Source organism: Podarcis melisellensis (genome assembly GCF_964234715.1).
Source record: "Podarcis melisellensis genome assembly, chromosome: 8".
Classification (NCBI taxonomy): Eukaryota; Metazoa; Chordata; class Lepidosauria; order Squamata; family Lacertidae; genus Podarcis; species Podarcis melisellensis.
In genome coordinates this window covers 73,611,568-73,632,306 of record NC_138540.1, presented here as the reverse complement: position 1 = coordinate 73,632,306, position 20,739 = coordinate 73,611,568, and the positions used below count along the sequence as shown (strand labels likewise).

The window sequence follows — 20,739 nt, the reverse complement described above, 5'->3', positions numbered from 1 at the left end:
CGTAAAGCACTAGCAGCTAATCACAGACAGCTGAGGAGGAGCAGAGTGAAAGGCTTTAGAGGCTGCGTTCAGGGAACACCAAAAAGGAAAAGGAGAGCAGGCCGTTCGCCATGAGCAACTACGAGAGGCTGAAAGAGGACCCCATCACTCAGGATCCACCTCCTTACTCTGACAAAGACTCCCATGAAGACCATGAGCCAACTAAATCTCTTTCTGGATCAGAACCCCGTCGCATGGGCTGGCCCTCTAACCCTGTGCCACCCCAGTACCAACATTATGTTGCAGCTGGTGCAGGATCCCACCAGTTTCCGATCCTTCAACCTCCGCAGGCCACCATCATCATTCGTGGTCCACCTGCCAAGGAGCCTGATTACCTGGCCTACTCTATCTGTACCATGCTTTGCTGCTGCCTCCCCCTGGGCATTGCTGCCTTAGTTTACTCTATAAAGGTGAGTGAGCCCCTCCCTCTTTTTCTTTGGGCTGAGGGAGATGTAGTGCTATAATAACAGGGAGTCCAAGAGGCCCCATGACCTTTACTGATGGCCCTTTTAGCAGAGGCCTGTAGAAGGCTACAGGGTGGGTTGTGTTGTAGCTGAAATTCAGGGGGGCAGGTGAGCCTAAGGCTTCTGGATTTCAAGGTTTGGGGCCCTTTCTCCACCCCAATAATTCAAGCCACCGTGTTGTCTCCAGCTGGCTGGAGGGGTTCAAGCTGAGATCTGCAACTCTGAATCTCCTACGCTTCAGCAGGAAATAAAATGAGCCTCAGCACAGCTGCCTCTGCCAGTGCTGAAAGTTTTTGTTTTGCTTAAAGGGGCCCAGGCCTTTGCTTTGGTCTCTTGTTGCTATGGTGGAGCAGAGGATTCCCTGCTTGTAGTGGATCCTCCAAGTCTAAGTATGACATTGTCACAGCCTCTGGCCAGTGACTCTCAGGCAGCCAACATCCAGAGAGGCAGCTGGGTTAGCCTCTTGCAGCGAAACAGGAAAGAGTCTCTGATGACCACTTTAAAGTTGCATGGATTCTTTGGGGCATTTGTTTTCACAAACTAGGCCTGGTCTGAACTGCTGGGCAGCTTTCTGAGTTAGGGATGGGTGGCCTGTTTCATGGTAGCCCAGGTCCTACTCTGATGGTCATTTCTAGAAGGTGATGCTCTTTGATCCCCTGGACCCTTTAGTGTGGGGTTCCTCTGGGTTTGATTTTATCCCCTCTGCTGTCTAACAGCGACATAAAACAACTGAGTGGGGTTATCTGGAGTTTTGGAGTACAGTGGTACCTTGGTTGTCAAACTCAGTCCATTCCGGGAGTCCCTTCGACTCCCAGAACCATTTGAAAACCAAGGTGTGGCTTCCGATTGGCTGCAAGAGCTTCCTGCACTCAATTGGAAGCCACAGAAGCCACGTCAGAAGTTCGCCAGTTCGCCTTCCAAAAAACGTTCACAAACCAGAACACTTACTTCCAGGTTTGAGGTGTTTGGGAGCCGATTTGTTCAGGAGCCAAGCCGTTCGACAACCAAGGTATCACTGTACCTTGCTGGTGATGCACAGGTCTACTTCTCCTTTACATCTGCCATCATTTCTCACTCTCTTTCTCCACAGACCCAAGAAGGCAACTTTAATGGAGATGTGATAGCTGCCAAGCGAAACTCCAGGATGGCTCGCATCTTGAACCACACAGCCCTCGGAGTGGGCTGCTTCTGCTTTGTTATGTATATCATCATAATGGCAACTTTGTATTGGCAACTGCAAAACCAGCACCCACTTGACTGAGGATTCACTGCACAGCCTCCACATTTCGAAAGACCTCCCCAGCGTTGCACCACTGAGAAGAAGGCCTGGCTGGACGCTGTGCTTTATGAATCATTCCATAGCAGGAAGTGCTAAAGGACTGAGTCACACGTACAGGCTCATCGCATGATTTCTGTTTATTTTACTTGATGACCAACAATGGGATGTGTGAACTTCAAAGCATTGTCCCAAAGGGGACATCAAGTGCTCTTGGAAGTTCTACCTAGGGGAAAAAATATAATATCCTATACTCTGCCATATATTCCTATACAGTGGCACCTCAGGTTAAGTACTTAATTCATTCTGGAGGTCTGTTCTTAACCTGAAACTGTTCTTAACCTGAAGCACCACTTTAGCTAATGGGGCCTCCCGCTGTTGCTGCGGCACCAGAGCACGATTTCTGTTCTCATCCTGAAGCAAAGTTCTTAACCTGAAGCACTATTTCTGGGTTAGCGGAGTCTGTAACCTGAAGCGTATGTAACCCGAGGTACCACTGTACACATAAAAAAAAAATTAAAAACGGGGATGGGGTTTATAAGAGATTCTGAAAAACACAATGTTATCAAGCAGGATCTGGTGACAATATGCATACTCCATTTACAATTATAGATCAGAGATGGACAAATACAGACATAATATAAAGCCAAAATAAACCATCGGTATGTGAATGTGTGGAAGTGAGTGATTAGAACTGTTTATTATGTAGGTGTAATGGTTAAACAAGGCAAGGTTACAAAACATGAACCCCTATCTACCAAAGCAAAGTAATTAAAATATTCAAATGCTCTACACTACTTCTTCTTTTGACATGTTCAGGGAAGTTTTTAAATGTGTGAGATTTTAATGTATTTTTAATCTTTGTTGGAAGCCGCCCAGAGTGGCTGGGGAAACCCAGCCAGATGGGCGAGGTACAAATAATAAATTACTATTGCATCTTTATTGAAAGTTCAAAAAGGACATAATTATATGTGCACTAAACATTGAGTGACGTAAATAAAAGAGAGAGAAAGAAAAAGAGAAACAAAACCCGTGTAGAGGGGAAAATAAAGGGGGGGGGGCAAAACTCTATGCTTTACAAGGTTGTTATTGTACTTCACCAGATCTTAACCTATTACAGTACAGTGGTGCCCCGCAAGACGAACGCCTCGCAAGACGAAAAACACGCTAGACGAAAAGGTTTTCCGTTTTGGAGGCGCTTCGCAAAACGAATTCCCCTATGGGGTTGCTTCGCAAGACAAAAAAAATCTTGCATCCCCCCGCGGGGTTTTTTCGCTTTTTTTGCCCTTTTCTTAAGCCGCTAAGCCGCTTATCAGCTGTTCCACTGATAAGCCGCTTAACAGCTGATCGCTGGAAGCCGCTTGACAGCTGTAGCGCTAATCCGCTAAGCTGTCAATGGGCTTGCTTCGCAAGACGAAAAAACCGCTATACGAAGAGCCTCACGGAACGGATTAATTTCGTCTTGCGAGGCACCACTGTATTTGTAAGAATGGATTCCAAATATCACTGATTAAATCTTACACAACAAAGAAAACCTCAGCCATCAACATATATGAATCTTTGTTATTAGCAAACCTTTCTGATACACAAACATTCCAAGTAGGAATGATTAGGTTGTATCCAGTGCTTCCTCTACTCAGAGTATGCCCATTGAAATTAATGGATATGACTGACGTAGGTCTATTCCGTTCAGTGGGGCTACCCTGTGTAGAATTCAGTTGGATACCATGCAGAGTCCCATGGACAATGGACATGGCAACAATAAAATATAACGATCCAAGCCCTTAAAACAAAGTTGGATTTAGGGCAGTGTGACTGCTTCTGCTGCACTGGGCACCACAACAATGGGATGGTGAATTGAGCAGAATGGAAAGTGAGAGGTGGGAGGCACCAAATGTTGGCCTTGGGCAGGGAGTCTCTGAAATCTGAAAGACCAAAGTCTGCCCCTGCCTTGAAATCATGATATGGGCTTAACCTTCTGGCTCCCAGCTGCAACTTTCCTCACTGGGGGACAGGAGGTGGGCAGGTGTGGAAGACTCCCTGGTCCTGAATGAGGTAACTATGGCCCTCAGGACCAGGTGTGCAGCCTGGGAGTCATTCTGAACTGTCTATGGAGGTGCAGGTCAATTCTGTGTCCAGGGCAGCTTTTTATCAGCTCCATCTGGTACGCAGGCTGAGACCCTACCTGCCCGCAGACTGTCTCGCCAGAGTGGTGCGTGCTCTAGTTATCGCTCACTTGGACTACTGCAATGTGCTCTATGTGGGGCTACCTTTGAAGGTGACCTGGAAACTAGTGTTGGTGTTGACCTTTAAAGCCCTAAATGGCCTCGGTCCAGTATACCTGAAGGAGCATCTCCACCCCCATCATTCTGCCCAGACACTGAGGTCCAGCATCGAGGGCCTTCTGGCAGTTCCCTTGCTGTGAGAAGCCAAGTTACAGGGAACCAGGCAGAGGGCCTTCTCGGTAGTGGCACCCGCCCTGTGGAACGCCCTCCCACCAGATGTCAAAGAGAAAAACAACTACCAGACTTTTAGAAGACATCTGAAGGCAGCCCTGTTTAGGGAAGCTTTTAATGTTTGATGGACTATTGTATTTTAATATTATGTTGGAAGCCACCCAGAGTGACTGGGGAAACCCAGCCAGATGGGCGGGGTATAAATAAATTATTATTACTATTACTATTACTATTACTATTATTATTATTATTATTATTATTTTATTATTATCCCACCATCCTGCCCAGTTTTACCTTCCTATATAAGACTCCATCCTCCAGTTTTGTTCCCTTCCTCTTGTTATCCGGCGATTAACTCCCTTTTCCAACCCTCCTGCCACGTCTCCTCAGCACTGCTGGGCCTGGTGCCTAAATTCACCCAACACTTCACCAACAGGAATACATGCCTATCATACCCGTCTTCTCATCCTACAAATTCCAGCCCAAGCCATGCAGAACACAGGCAGGGAAGCTGTGGCCTGGGGCCAAACAGTGAGGCCTGGAGCAGGACATTGGGCACCCAGTTCTGAAGCACTCCATCCCTGCCTTAAAGTTAAAGAAAAAGATGTGCTTTGAATGTTAATTAGTAAATGCCATCTATTCTATTCGTGCAGTCTTGTGTTTCAAAGGCAAATACTGCAATTGTATGCCAGTGTGGCAATACTGCAATTGTATACCAGTGTGGTGTAGTGATTAAGAGCAGTAGACTCATAATCTGGGGAACCGGGTTCGCGTCTCCGCTCCTCCACATGCAGCTGCTGGGTGACCTTGGGCCAGTCACACTTCTCTGAAGTCTCTCAGCCTCACTCACCTCACAGAGTGTTTGTTGTGGGGGAGGAAGGGAAAGGAGAATGTTAGCTGCTTTGAGACTCCTTCAGGTAGTGATAAAGCGGGATATCAAATCCAAACTACTACTACTACTACTCTTCTTCTTCTTCTTCTTCTTCTTCTTCTTCTTCTTCTTCTTCTTCTTCTTCTGCTTTGGGAGCCTCAGAGTGATATAAATAAATATGTGATATGATATAATATACAGTTGCAGCGTGGAAGTCTAATGGAATCCATTCCGGTTGTCCGTTCAACTGCCAAAACGTTCGAAAACCAAATTGTGGCTTCTGATTGGCTGCAGGAAGCTCCAGCCTGTCAGAAGCCGCGGAAGCCCCTTAGAATGTTTGGCTTCCAAAAACAGTTCACAAACCAGAACAGTCACTTCCAGGTTTGCAACGTTCAGGAGCCAAAATGTTCGGGAACTAAGCTGTTCGAAAACCAAGGTACGATTGTACATATTTTATGATTGGGGTGTATGCAGTTTTAGGGGAGGAGTCATTACCAGTTTCCTCATTCCCCGCCACTCGTACTTCTGGGTTGAAAGACTCAGTGGAGCTGCTGTCCTATTCCAGAGACAGAGCACGGACCAGCGGCCACCTGAGCAGAACAGCCAGCAATGTAAAGCCAACGCCTAGGCAAAAGAGGACCAAAGTTCACCAAAACAGAAAGAGGAAGGGACGGAGGCAGCAGGAGGCGGGGAGAAGAGTTCGAGGTGCAGCTGAGGAGGGGAAGAACGGAGCACCCAGCAGCTAATCACAGACTGCCAGCTTCGGGGAGCAAAGGGGAGGAAAAGGAGAGCAGGCCGTTCGCCATGAGCAACTACGAGAGGCTGAAAGACGATTCCACCACCACTCAGGATCCACCTCCTTACGCTGACAAAGACTCCCATGAAGACCCTGAGCCAACGAAACCTCTTATTGGACCGGAACCCCGCCACATGGGCTGGCCCTCTAACGCTGTGCCATCCCAGTACCAACATTATGGTGCAGCTGGTGCAGGATCCTACCAGGTTCCAATCCTTCAACCTCCGCAGGCCACCATCATCATTCGTGGTCCACCTGCCAATGAACCTGATTACCTGGTGTACTCTATCTGTACCATGCTTTGCTGTTGCCTCCCCCTGGGCATTGCTGCCTTAATTTACTCTATGCAGGTGAGCTCCTCCCTCTTTTTCTTTGGGCTGGGGGAGATGTAGTGCTATAATAAGAGAGGGTCCAAAAGGCCCCATGACCTTTTCTGATTTCCTTTTAGCAACAGTCTGTAGAAGGCGGCTTGTGGTGTGGCTGAAATTCAGGAAGCAGGGGAGCCTAGGGATTTTGGATTCAGGCTTTGGAGACTCTTTCCTCACCCCAACTGATAGAGAAAAATAGGGGTGGTTGACTTTTGCTGCCCAACTTCTTAAGGGACCGATTCCCCTTAGTCTATGATCAGTCAGAGATGAATGGATGGAGGCAGGATGTAGTGAAAGCAAGGCAGATCTTTATTTTTCTGTTGCAACAGAGTTCCCTCCCCACCTAGCAAGGAGCGTAGAGAGACCCAGAACCAAGAAAAAACATCTCTTTTAAGGGTTTTCATTTTGGCATGGAAAAGAAGGACATCCCCTCTACAAACAGTCAGAAATTACATAATGTGGGGTAACTGTGGCTCAGGTAGGCCAAGGTTTCATTTTCCTGAGGATTTGGCAAGATTTACATAGTTCCAGACACAGTTTGCAGAAAAGGCATTTGATAAGACCAGGGGTCAGCAACCTAAGACCCGTGGGTCACAAGTGGACAACGTGGATCGTTTAACCAGCCCACGAGCCACCCCCAAACCGAGCCGCCTGCTCGGCGAGTCCCTGCAGGCTGTGCTAAACTGGTACAGGGACTCGCTTTCGCAGCCAGAAATTGCATCTGCGCAGATGCCGGAAATCACAGGCGCCCGCACAATCTGGCCCACAGAGGGATTTCTGCTGGAGTGAACCAACCCAGGCAAGGTAAACCTTGCGGACCCCTGGATAAGACAATCAGGATGCCTGTCAGTCATCCCTCATCTGGGCAAACAGTGACACTTAATAAAAAGGAGGTTCAATAGATATAGGAGAGGAATCCCTTCAGGAACTTCCCCTCATTGCTACCTACCCATGTGGTCTCAAGCAAGAGGGATTAAGGAAGCAGAGGAAATATTTAGAGTCTTTAGGAGACCCAAGCTGGCTTTTGGATTGCTCTCCTGCACTATTGTGGCATATAGACTTATGCATGTGTGCAATTATCAACATTTATTCTATATTTGAGACCTTAGAATTCCTACAACACCCATCATTTAAGCCACGGTGTCGTGCTACAGGAGAAACGGCAGAGCACAAAGTGGGTGGTGGTCTCAAAGAGAGCAGGATAAGGGGATTGCTCAGATGTTGCTTTTGCTCAGTCAAGGCAAAACTCAGGCAGAGTGAGGTTCAGAGAGGAGACTGAATCATGGCTGTGTTCAGGAGGGTTCCAGCTGGCTGGAGGGGTTCAAGCTAAGATCTGCAACTCTGAATCTCCTACGCTTCAGCAGGAAATAAAGGCAGCCTCCGCCCTATATGGTATCAGCACAGCTGCCTCTACCAGCAGTGTGAGTTGTTGTTTTGCTTAAATGGGCCCAGCCCTCTGTGTTAGTCTCTTGCTACGGTGGAGCAAATGAGTCTCTGCTTGCATTGAGTTTTCCAAGTCCAAAGATGACATTGCCACAGCCTCTGGCCATTGGGGAAGACAAAACTCTGAATCCTTTATTTATTTATCTTTTTTATAATTTTCATTTAAATATATTACAACAATTATTCCATCATAATTTTAGCATTTCAAACTTTGACTCCCTTCCCCCTATTTCTGTGGTTCTTTTCATTTCTTTTCACACAAATTCCCCTGTAGTTATTTTCCCCACCACACTGTGTCGCCTCTGTTCCTCACTTTATGACCTCTTCTTCTAGCAAGGTCACTTTTTCTTTTGTTTATCTTTCCTGCTTCCTGTTAGTCCTCCTTCACCCAAACACAGACATGAACTTTCTCAGAAATGTGGGATTCCCCTGGGGTATGATTTTATGCCCCCTGCTGTTTAACATCTACATGAAACCACTGAGTGGAGTTATCTGGAGTTCTGGAGCACAGTTGTCAGCGATAGGCCAATGACGCACAGCTGTACTTCTCCTTTACATCTGCCGTCAATTCTCTCTCTCTCTCTCTCTTTCTCTGCAGACCCGAGAAGCCAACCTTAATGGAGATGTCATAGCTGCCAAGAGAAACTCCAAGATGGCGCGCATTTTGGCCAACACAGCCCTCGGGGTGGGATGCGTCTTAATTGTTGTGTATATCATAATAATGGCAATTGTGTATACAAATGCAAAAAATCAGCATCCGCATAACTAAGGATTTGCCGCACATTCTCCACCCCCTGAAAAACCTCCCCACCACTGCAATAATCAGAGAAGGCCTGGTTGGATGCTGTGCATTTTGATTCATTCCATAACTAAAGGGCTGGTATACACATGCATGCACATCACATGATTTCTATTGAATTTACGCAATGACGAGCAATGGGGTGCATGAACTTTCAGAGCACTTGATGTTGTCACTTTAGAGGCAATGCCTAGGAGAAATACCTAGGAGCAAATTTGTAATATATTCTGTAATACATCCTGTCATATATTCCAATGCACATTGGAAATCTATTCCTAGGTATATATATAATTTTTGAAAAGGGTGTGTGGGGGGATTATAAGAGATTCTGAAAAATGCAATGTTATCAAACAGGATCTGACGCCACTTATCATTATTGATCAGAGATGAACAACTGCAGACATAAAATAAAGCCGGGAGCCAGAATAAGCCATGGGTATGTGAAAGTGTTGAAGGTAATGACTCAAACTGTTTATAACATAGGTGTAATGGTTAAACAAGTCAAGGCAGAAAAATGTGAACCCAATTCTACCAAAGCAAAGTAATTAAAATATTCAAATGCTCTACACTTCTTCTTTTCTTGGCATCTTTATTGAAAGTTCAAAAAGTACATAATTTTATGTGCACTAAACATTGTGAGACATAAATAAAAGAGAGAAAGAGAAACAGAACCCGTGTAGAAGGGAAAATAAAGGGGGGAACGACCCAAAACTCTATTCTACCGAGGGAAAGTAATCAAAGTATCCATATGCTCTACACATAGCAAGTGATGGACATCATGGGTGATTCCTTTCTGATACACAAACGATACAATTCCAAATAGGAAATATTAAGTTGCATTCGGTGCTTCGAATACCCGTATTCTCATCACACAAATTTCAGCCCAAGCTCTGCGGAAGAGGGGCAGTGAAGGTGTGGCTGAGGGTCAAATAGTGAGGCTTACAGCAGCACATTTGGCCCCCAGTCCTGAACTGCTTCAGTCCCCCTCCCATAACATGAAAGAGGAAGATGTGTCTTGAACATGAATTAAATGCCACCTCTTGTACTCATCCAGTCTGGTGTTTTATAGGCAAATAATGTGCATGTATGGTGCTTTGGAAGCCTCTCGGAGTGATAAAAATAAAAATGAAGTGATGTAATATACATATTATATGATTGGGGTTTTATGCAGTGTTAGGGTAGGGGGCAGTACCTCTGGTGGGGGACATGCCATGCTCCTTCTGGGGTAGTTTGCCCACCTTTGGTCCCCACCCTGCACCAGCTTGGGAGGGCGATGGAAGGGGGGGCAATGCCATGCATGACGCCACACATGTGACTTCATGACATCTGGAAGAGCCAGGGGAGCATCCAGCCAAACATGGCAGCCACGTGGCTTCAATGGCTGGGGTTCAGACTCCCCCTTCTTCTGGAGGAGCCACCAGCAGGAAGCTGCTTTGACCCTCTTTCCACTCCATGGCAGGAAGTGGAGAAGAAGGAGTCGCACCCCCCCCCCCATGGATGTAATGCCAGGAATCACTGTTTCTTGCTGCTGTTTGCACAAAAGGAGAAATACAGCAGAGTCATAAGTGCATTTGTAGAAAACCCTTATGTGCATATTGCTGTGGTGTTCAAATACAGCCAGCTAGATACATGCATGCATGCATACATACATACATACATACATACAACATAGCTACCTGCAAAGATAGATAGATGATTAGATGATAGATAGATAGATAGATAGATAGATAGATAGATAGATAGATAGATAGATAGATGATAGATAGATGATAGATAGATAGATAGATAGATAGATAGATAGATAGATAGATAGATAGATGATAGATAGATGATGATGATAGATAGATGATAGATAGATATTGATCGATTTTATTGCATTAGCCGTGTGGCCATAGCATAATATACAAGGAAATAACAACATAAAATGGGGGTGAGGAGGTAAAAGTAGATGTCGTCCTGGGCGAATACTTTAAAAAAATGGGGATAACAAAAGTAACAGGGGATTTAAAACATCGAGTGACAGAGAATACAAAAACAGAAAGACAAAAAACAAAAACAAAAAAAACTGCTGAGGCTGGAGGAGGATCGTTAAGGGGTCCTTCATCTCCTCAGATTTGTCCTGGCTCCTTGTCCTTGTACAATAAGGCTACTTGGAACTTCGTTCGATTGTGCGGCGTATCGACTACAGCTGTGGTGTTAAAGAAGTTGGTGCCGCTTTCCTCTTCATCACACTAAGCAGGAAGTTAGCTGTCATCTCGGTAATCCAACAATCAGAATCCTGCAGAAGAAGGGACACTATCCAAGGCTGGATTGGGAGATGAAGCTTGTTCACAAGAGGAGTTAGAAACCGAGATCTTTCATCTGTCCAGTTGGGACAGAAGAGCATTACATGTTCCATAGTCTCCAGAGCCGTGTCATTGCAGGTGCATGTTCTATTTGCGATGGGAACTCTGGAATAACGACCCGACAAAACTGCTGTAGGAAAACAGTTGAGACGGGCACAGGTAAAGGCCCTTCGCTTAGCCTCCAAAGAAATTGTGAGGCAGTATAGAGGGATCCCTTCAGGGGGTGGAATAGCTAGGGCTAAGCCTGAACACGGCCCTCTTGCATGGGAAGCTGTGATAGATTAGATAGATAGATAGATAGATAGATAGATAGATAGATAGATAGATAGATAGATAGATAGATAGATGATAGATAGATGATGATAGATAGATAGATAGATGATAGATAGATAGATAGATAGATAGATAGATAGATAGATAGATAGATAGATAGAGATAGATAGATGATAGATGATAGATAGATGATAGATAGATAGATGATAGATAGATAGATGAGAGAGAGAGAGAGAGAGAGAGAGATGATAGATAGATAGATAGATAGATAGATAGATAGATAGATAGATAGATAGATAGATAGATGATAGATAGATAGATAGATAGATAGATAGATAGATAGATAGATAGATGATAGATATAGATAATATATGGGATTTGTATGTTTTCCATCCCATGGCATTCAGCAGCTGTCTTCTCTAGCATGAAAGGATCAGTATCTTTGGATTTCTACCCAAATTTAGGATTCAACATCGACTAGACTACATTCATTCATTCATTTTATTAAACTTACATCCTGCCCTTCCTCCTAAGGAGTAGCAACCACATCAATAATGAAGAAATTTAAACTTACAAAAACAGGTTAAAACAACCCTCCAGATGCAACTGATGGACTATATGGAACTGGCGGAGATGACTGGTAGAATCCGAGACCTGGTAGAAGAACTGGTGGAAGAGGACTCGAAGAAATTTAAGGACTATCTACAAAAATATTGTAAATTGTATGAATGTTAAGAAAGATGTAAGATTTGTAATAACATGGTTCCAACAAATTAGTAATAAGAAATATAAATTTGTATGTAATTGAAGAAAAGACAAATTTTGGGTATATAAATATTTTAAAATTAAGTTTTTTAAAGAGTGATTTAAATTCTAAAATTTGAGATTTAATATTGGAAAATTACAATTATATGAACTGAAAGAAGTAAATAATTTGCTAGCAAAATTTATGAGTTTAAAATGCAGGAACAAGAGATGTGAGGAAGTCCAAAGATGAGAATGAAATGTGGATATTGGAAAAGACTATGTTATTTTGTATGTCTTTTTTATTGTTTAAAAGTTTTAATAAATATTATTATAAAAAAAATAAAACAACCCTCCAGTTTAAAAGAGTTGAAAACATCTTTTTAAAAAGCCTCTACTCCCACAGCAAATAATTTCAGGGTTGCCAAGAACAGATCTTTCAGCCAACGAATGCCTAAGGGAGCAGCAATGTTTTTGAATTCTTCCTAAAAGTTTACAATGAAAGAGAGAGGGATGCCTTATTAGGGCACATCTCAGATTCTCCTGCGTGGGAGCCATATATCTGGCCTGGGAGAGACTACTAGACTCCCCAAATTTATGAACCTGCGCAGACCCGATGACATCTCATATACTTGAGAATTGCAAAATCTCTCTGCCGTGTGTGTCCATGTCCACAGCAAGGATGACGGAAAAGAACTACAGCACTACATGGCTAGGAAATATCCTCCACTTCCTGGACCTGTGTTGCAATACCCAGGACAAAACTGTCTCTTGCTCGTTGCTTGCCCCTCATTCCACAGGCGCTTCATCAGGAAAGCTAGACACAGCAAATCTGTCCAGTCTAAGAAGCTGCATATCTAGGAGTCTCCAAAGGAAGGACCGAGAGCTTGGCTTGCATTGCAGAGGCAACACACACACCTTAAAGAAGACCCAGACCACAGGAAGAGGGCGCTAAAGGCAGAGGGTAGGAGAACAGAGGGGGGGAGAGAGAGAGCAGGACAGCCAGCAGCTAACTAGGGCAGCCACAATGGAGGAACACCAAGAACTGAGCAGAGGTTGCAGAACTGAGAAGACGAAGGAAGAAGAAGAAGAAAGCATCACAATAAGCAACCCAAAGCATGAAAAGCTGGGTGAGAAGGCACTTGCCGCTCAGAACCCCCCTGCCTACTCTGAAATAGATGCCTATACAGAGCCTGACCCACTGAAACAGCCTCCTGGGCCAGCACCCCAAGCAGGCTATGGGGCTATGCTAGCACCCAAAGCAGGCTATGGGGCAATGCCAGCACCTCAAGCAGGCTATGGGGCAATGCCAGCACCTCAAGGAGGCTATGGGACAATGCCTTACTATGGCCCACCTGGTGTGGGATCTCACCTAGGCCCAGTCCTTCAACCTCCACAGGCGGTCTACGTCACACCTGTACAGCCCACCAATGAACCCGATTACCTGCTCTACTCCATCTTCACCATGCTCTGCTGCTGCTCACCCCTTGGTATTGCCGCCTTGATCTACTCTATACAGGTAAGTGTGTGTGAAAGGGAGAGACAAAGAAACGGGGGTGGGGGTGGGGCTCTGCTAGAAAACAAAGGAGGCAAAAAAGGCATGCCCCCCCCTTAGTAACAAGGGGTTGCACCCAACTGAGTTCTACTCAGAGAAGACCCATTGCAAGTAATGGGTCCAAGTTTGTAATGGGCATTGAATTCAGTGGGTCTGCTCTGAGTAGGAGTAGCATTGGCTTAAGTGCTATTTTTTTTAATAAATATTTATTAAAGATTTTCTTAATACAATAGAAATAACAAGCCAAATAACATATAATTTTTCAGTATCCACATTTTCTTAACTCCTTTGGACTTCCTCACAACTCTTATTCCTGCGTTCCAAATTTTCAAGCTTTACCCAGCAAATTATTACCTTGTTTCAATTCTATATTATAATTTCCCAATATTATATCCCTAATTTTAGATAATTTAACCCAAACCTTAAAGGCTGATTTTAACATAACATTTATCCAGAATTTATCTTTTCTTATACTTTCATTTATCTCCATATTCCTTTTAACTAACTTATTGGTGCCATATTGTTAGTAATCTTACATCTTTCTTAGCATTCATACAATTTACAGTATTTTTGTAGATAGTCCTTAAATTTCTTCCAATCCTCCTCCACAGCCTCTTCTCCCAGGTCTCGGATTCTGCCAGTCATTTCTGCTAGTTCCATATAGTCTATCAGTTGCATCTGCCATTCTTCCAGTGTGGGCAAATCTTGGGTTTTCCAGTGTTTGGCAACAAGTATCCTTGCTGCTGTTGTTGCATACATAAAAAATGTTCGGTCCTTCTTTAACACCCTCTGGCCGACAATGCCTAAAAGAAAGGCCTCTGGTTTCTTAGGGAAGGTATACTTAAATACCTTTTTCAATTCATTATATATCATTTCCCAGAAAGCCTTAACTCTAGGGCAGGTCCACCAGAGGTGAAAGAACGTTCCTTCAGTTTCTTTACATTTCCAACATTTATTATCAGACAAATGATATATTTTTGCAAGCTTGACTGGGGTCATGTACCACCTATATATCATTTTCATAATATTTTCTTTCAAGGCATTACATGCCGTGAATCTCACACCGGTGGTCCATAACCTTTCCCAGTCAGCAAACATGATGTTATACCCTATATCCTGTGCCCATTTTATCATAGCCGATTTAACCGTTTCATCTTGTGTGTTCCATTTTAGCAGCAAGTTATACATTCTTGAGAGTATCTTAGTCTTAGGTTCTAACAATTCCGTTTCTAACTTTGATTTTTCCACCTGGAATCCTATCTTTTTAGCCAACTTAAAAACTTCTTTGATCTGAGCATAATGTAACCAATCTCGCACTTTATCTTTTAATTTCTCCAAACTCTGCAACCTCCAGTTATCTCCATCTTTTTCTATTATTTCTATTATTTCCCAATATTTCGGCCATTTGGCCTCCATATTGAGTCTTTTAGGGGCCTTGGCTTCCATTGGTGATAACCACCTCCAATAAGTCTTTATATTTTATCCAGACATTAAACACTGCTTTCCTGACAATATGGTTCTTGAAAGCCTTATGAATTTTAACCTTGTCATACCACAAATATGCATGCCGCTTAAGTGCTATTTTTGGAAGGTGACATCGCAAGCTATAATTTGGCTGTAATTGGGAGTGGGACTTCTGGATTTCATTGAAAGATATTTCCCTTTGCAGCTCAAGCATTGGCACGATGGGAGTGGGAGGGGAGTGTGGAGAGAAACTTGATGCAGTTTGAATTGAAAGGCAAACCTACCTAATTTGCTCTTTCCGAAATGATACACAAACCGAAAAACAGCCCTCCCCCAAAATTCGCACTTCTCTGAATTTTGCAACACAGTTCTCCAGCCAAGTATGTGTGTACCAAAATGCATACGCTAGGGCAAAACGTGCGTAAAATGCATATACTCATAAAAGCAACATCTAAGAAAGGATTGCATCGTATTACGGGAAATTGCTTTGCAAATGTGTCTATCTGCTAGTCTGTTGTGGTGTGAGCAAGGGAGAGTCTCATAGCACCTTAAAGGGAACAAATTGTTGCAGCATCTCTTTTGGTGGACCTGGACCCCCTTTCATTGACTTGACCTTGATAGGTAGGTACCCACCATGTGATCCTCAGATAAAGGGCAGTATGTGCATTTAATAAATAATAACAAAATGAATATCATGCCACCACTTAGCTTCAGAATCCAGGCATGGTTAAAGGTGTGATGTGGAATCAAACTTTTTTATTTTAATGCAGCAAAGATTGTGGATCGAAAACCGACTCTTTGGCAAGGGCTAACTAACCATGGATCTGTTTGCAACTTGGTGAGATGGTCACCTGGAACATCTTGTCACACAGCTAGGAGATTGTTCCTCATATCCTTAGATCTAGGGCCAATTCTTCACTGGGCATGATGCTGCAGATGATCAGCTGCGGGGCAAAGAGCTCTCTATGCTACCCCAATACCAACCTGATTATGGCACAGCTAATGCTGGATCCAATGTCAGTGCTCTGTGTTTCGAGAACTGGGATCCACCTTTGTCTTCCTTCCTTCCTCTTTTACTGCATGCATTCACAGAATAGTAGAACTGTATATTTCCTTTACCTATCTCTAACTTTCTTCTTATTCACTTTCTTTCTTATTCTCTCCTTCTACCCTTCTAGTTTGCTGCTGCTGCTGCTGCTCCCTCCTCCCTTCTCCTCTTCTCTTCCTCCTTTTGAAACAATGCATAATGTGAGAACACGATGCTTGGCTCGACAGGCTACTGGCCTGATCAGGGTTGCCATGCTCTTATGCAGTGGGGCTTGCCATAGAACTTGTAGCTACATACACACCACACATTTCAAAAAGTCAACTTAAAGCACTTAAAGCACATTTCTCCCTGAAGAATCCTGGGAACAGTAACTGTCCCCTCCAACAGGGCTACAGTTCCCAGCCACTCTTAACAAACTACAGCTCCCAGGATTTTTGTGGGGTGGGTGTTTTAAACATATGGTATGAACCCAACCAGAGTTGCCACCAACAGGCCTGGACTAACTGCGACAAGGAAGGAGGAGAGAGGGTCTTTAATCATGAGAAACTTTAAGGGCAGGTCCCATCCTGCCTGCCGGCGGTTACTGAGAGACTGATTTGCAAATTGCTCATGGAGAAACCTCACCACTGGTCAGATCTGTGCTGGTGAAAACTCAGAGGACCATCCAAACTGATGTTTTGAGCCTCAATGTGAGCTTACAGCAGGCATAGGCAAACCCGGCCCTCCAGATGTTTTGAGACTACAATTCCCATCATCCCTGACCACTGGTCCTATTAGCTAGGGATGATGGGACTTGTAGTCCCAAAACATCTGGAGGGCTGAGTTTGCCTATGCCTGGCTTACAGTCTTGCTCTGCTCTTCTAGGTTCCAGTCTAAAACCACAAGGTTACTGGTAAGAGACTGATAGCCTCAAGCAACAAGATTCTTCGTTGGCTAACACCAGGCAGCTGTTTCTCAGCTTGCCACTTCTGCATAAATGCTGGAGGTGTTCTCCAGCTGCATGGTTTCTCACTCGCTTCTCTCTCTTTCTCTGCAGACAAGAGAAGCCAACTTTGCTGGAAATGCCGCGTCCGCCGAGAGAAACTCCCGAAAGGCACGCCTCTTCTCTCACCTCGCTTTTGGGATTGGGCTGGGGTTACTTATTTTATATATCATCATTGTTAAAAGAAATTATAGATAAAAAATGTTCATAAATTCACAAGGCAAACATATACATGAGTATGTAAACCATGTGTCTGAAATAGTACAGGAGAACAATCCTGAAACCATTTTGACTCTCCCAAATTCACCTCAAATATTTCTCTGCAAGGAGGAAGGAAATGGGAAAGCCTCCCCATTGTCTTTTGCTTACCTGTCTTTAGGGCATCTTTCTGTATGAATAGGGTGAGCCTGTGACCTGGATTCAGGAATTAAAGTATTTACCATCACCAAAGAATGGCCAGGCTGCCCAAGTAAGCAATCACTGGCCATTGTCAGGTATCCTGGCAGACAGAATTTCTGTTGTAGACCGCCTCCTTCTGTGATGTATGTATGATGTTTTTTGGGGTGATCTTGAGATACAGGGTGGGCAATTTCAAAAGTCTACATAAGGGCTTGCACACCATTGTTCTGGGTTCCTCCTCTCTTCTGCTTGTGGTGAGTGAGGACCCAGTTGCAACAGTTTAATAAAGATCAAGCTCAGTAGCTGCTTTGCTCCTCAGTATTCTCTGGTTGGCCTGTTATTTTCTCCTACTGATAAGGAACTCGCTTAAGGACTCTATACGAGTCCTTGGATACCCCATAAGGAGAAAGGAGCAGATTTTGTTTACATCAATATGGTGAGCCAGGCAGGAGCTTTAGCTGTCCAGATTCTGGGGGTGAGGAAGGACTGGTGATCCAATGCGCACCAGGCCATTTGCCAGGAGGAGCCACCAGTCCACCAGCGATCCCAGGGTCTGGAAATATCTGGAGTTCCAGTGGGGCTAACCTGAGGAAGCAACACTTGATCAGGCCAGCCATAAATAATTTAGTAAAAGATCCCAGGATCGCCAGGAGCAGCGCTTGCAGAAGTGAGTATAAGGGACTGTGCATGGGGAAGAAGGTGGGCAGGACTCTCCAACCCCAGCAACTAAAAAAACTCTCTCTCAATCCTTTTTCTGCTCTTTGTTTACAGATTTTTTTTATCTACCCCTTCCCTTCCATGAGTCCCTGGTAAGAAAAGCCAATCATGGCTTTATTCAAATAGTAATTTAGTCAGGAGACGCAACACTTTAAATGATATAATAGATTTGCTGAATCATGAACTCTGTACATGTACAGGGGCTATGTTAGCTTAGAAAGAAAATAAAAAGAAGGTTTAAAACAAGAGGTGACAACGCTATGCCCTGCACATGAAACTTTATTCAAATTTCTTAATGTAAAATTGGGAACCATTGAGGGAACTGCAGTGAGAAATATCCCTTTGGGTGCTTTGTGTTAAAAATGTAGGGGGTTTTTTCCCCTTCTTTTCTCCCACAACACCCAAAAACTAAGCGAAGGAAAGTAAACAGACAGAGCAGAAAATAACAGTAGTAATTATATGGAAAGGTGATAATAATAATTAAATGAATAAAATGCTTAACTCTAAAATTTTGTATTGTTTACAGCTTCCTAAGAAGAAATTTGAAGGATATTCTCCCTTTCCTTGGCTATTTATTTTCTTACTCCTTTTTTCTTTTAACCGATTGTGTCTTCAGACCCCAACCCTCTGCAGGCCTTTCTCTTCAAAGGAGGTGCTATTGGAAACTGAATGGTGAATCCAGCCTGCATTGCTTCAAGAGTATTGGCTGCCAAAAGGACACCAGCAATTTCTCTCCATAAAGGACTTGAGGGCAGTGGGGGAGGGGTGTTGAATAGTTGAATTGTTATGGACATTTTCTCTTTTCTGACCACAACCTAACAAGAAAAAGAACTTAGAAAGCTATAGGACTATCCTCCACTAGGGCCAGGGCTTTTTCAGTGATGGCTCGGACCTGGTGGAATGCTCCGTCCCAAGAGACTAGGACAACTGCCCTTTTTTTAGAATGGTTTTTAACAGATTGGTTTGAAAAGTTGAGAACCATGGGGCTATATAAATTCTAATTGGACTCAGTTTGAATTAGGCAAGTGTATCCATGCTGCAAATAGGGTTTTTTTGTTTCTTTTGTTTTTGTCCTTAAGAGCAAGTGAGCAACTTCCCTAGAGTGCAAGACCAGAGCCTATGATAATAAAAGCCCATAGAAAGGTCAAGGCAAAGACATCTCTCTCGCGACATGTCCAAACTTGTGGCAGGTACAAGGTGACATGCTCCATGAAACCCCTAACACCAAGGTTTGTCGTTACTGTGGTAGGATGAAGGTGAAAGACTAGAGGAGAGCTAAGTTTGGCTCCTGAGAACACAAAAAAGGCATTTTTCAATCATTTTTGGAACTTCCTGCTGAGTGAAAAGCATAGAACACTAGTGGTACCTTAGGTTAAGAACTTAATTCGTTCCGGAGGTCTGTTCTTAACCTGAAACTGTTCTTAACCTGAGGTACCACTTTAGCTAATGGGGCTTCCCGCTGCTGCTGCGCCTCTGGAGCACGATTTCTGTTCTCATGCTGAAGCAAAGTTCTTAACCCGAGGTACTATTTCTGGGTTAGTGGAGTCTGTAACCTGAAGCGTCTGTAACCTGAAGCATCTGTAACCTGAAGCGTCTGCAACCCAAGGTACTACTGTATTGAGAAAATGTTTCTCCCAAAGTGCTAGAATGCAACAGGTAATTTAGTAAGAGAATGCAACTTGTGTCCAGCTATGTGCACTGCCACACTTGTGAATAGTCTTAAGAAGCCTGACATGCAACTCTCTTCAGATTTACACAAAAGCATCTATTCACAATATATCATAAGGTGGATACCAGGTTATTATAAAAAAAATTTAGTAAAAATTATAGCTACAGAGGGAGGATTGTTATAAGAATTTAAGGTCTCGGATATATAAACATGGAGTCTGGGTGGCTTCAATGGCCGGTGGCTTGGACTCCACCTCCTCCTGGAACAGCCACCAGCAGGAAGCTGCTTCAGTCCTCCTTCCCCTCCATGGCAGGAGGTGGAGGAGAAGGAGTTGGCCACTGGAGCTGTGCCACTCTCAGCTCCACACTTCACCTCCATGCTTTTTAGACATGAAGGGCCCGGACTCTCCCAAAAATATTGAGGGAGCCAAATGGGCTCGGCTCCCAGGAGCTGGTTTCCCTGCCTTGCACTCAGCTCTCATCTGTGGCTCCTAGAAGATGTAAGCATGTGATAATGGCCACACGTTGAGATTGGCTTCTACTGGCCGGCTAAACCAGGTGAGGGTAGCTGATGGGTCTCAGATCAATACAGTGGTACCTTGGGGTTCTCAAACTTAATCCTTTCCCGAAGTCCGTTCCAAAACCAAAGCGTTCCAAATATAAGGCACGCTTTCCCATAGAAAGTAATGCAAAATGGATTAATCCGTTCCAGACTTTTAAAAACAACCCCTAAAACAGCAATTTAATATGAATTTTACTATCTAACAAGACCATTGATCCATAAAATGAAAGCAATAAGCAATGTACTACAGTCACACAATCAATCATTCAGTAGCCGAACTGGGTTCTAAACAGTCACAGAAACAAAACAAAAAGAGCCGCAAAAACAAAAATGCAAGATTAAATAGCAAAAACAGATGGACCTCAGTGTAACACTCACAACGGAGCATGTTTGGCTTCCAAAAAAAAGTTCACACACCAGAACACTTACTTGCGGTGTTTGCATTCCAAGCTGTTTGAGTAGCAAGGTGT

The 20,739-nt window shown here is 44.0% G+C and overlaps 1 protein-coding gene and 2 long non-coding RNA genes across 3 annotated transcripts; all 3 read left to right on the top strand.

Annotated features, from left to right (window-relative positions):
* Positions 1–2,721, top strand: LOC309375329 (dispanin subfamily A member 2b-like). The gene is made up of 2 exons (XM_081921025.1): positions 1–449; positions 1,594–2,721. Exons 1-2 carry the CDS (start codon positions 111–113, stop codon positions 1,762–1,764), a joined length of 510 nt encoding a protein of 169 aa, XP_081777151.1. The 5' UTR covers positions 1–110; the 3' UTR covers positions 1,765–2,721.
* A 2,665-nt stretch (positions 2,722–5,386) lies between these two features.
* LOC309375479 lies at positions 5,387–9,080 on the top strand. The gene is made up of 2 exons (XR_014170930.1): positions 5,387–6,252; positions 8,312–9,080. It is a non-coding gene; the product is annotated as an uncharacterized lncRNA (long non-coding RNA).
* Positions 9,081–13,196: 4,116 nt separating this feature from the next.
* Positions 13,197–18,548, top strand: LOC309375360. Its single transcript, XR_014170852.1, has 2 exons — positions 13,197–13,393; positions 16,978–18,548. It is a non-coding gene; the product is annotated as an uncharacterized lncRNA (long non-coding RNA).
* Positions 18,549–20,739: the final 2,191 nt, after the last annotated feature.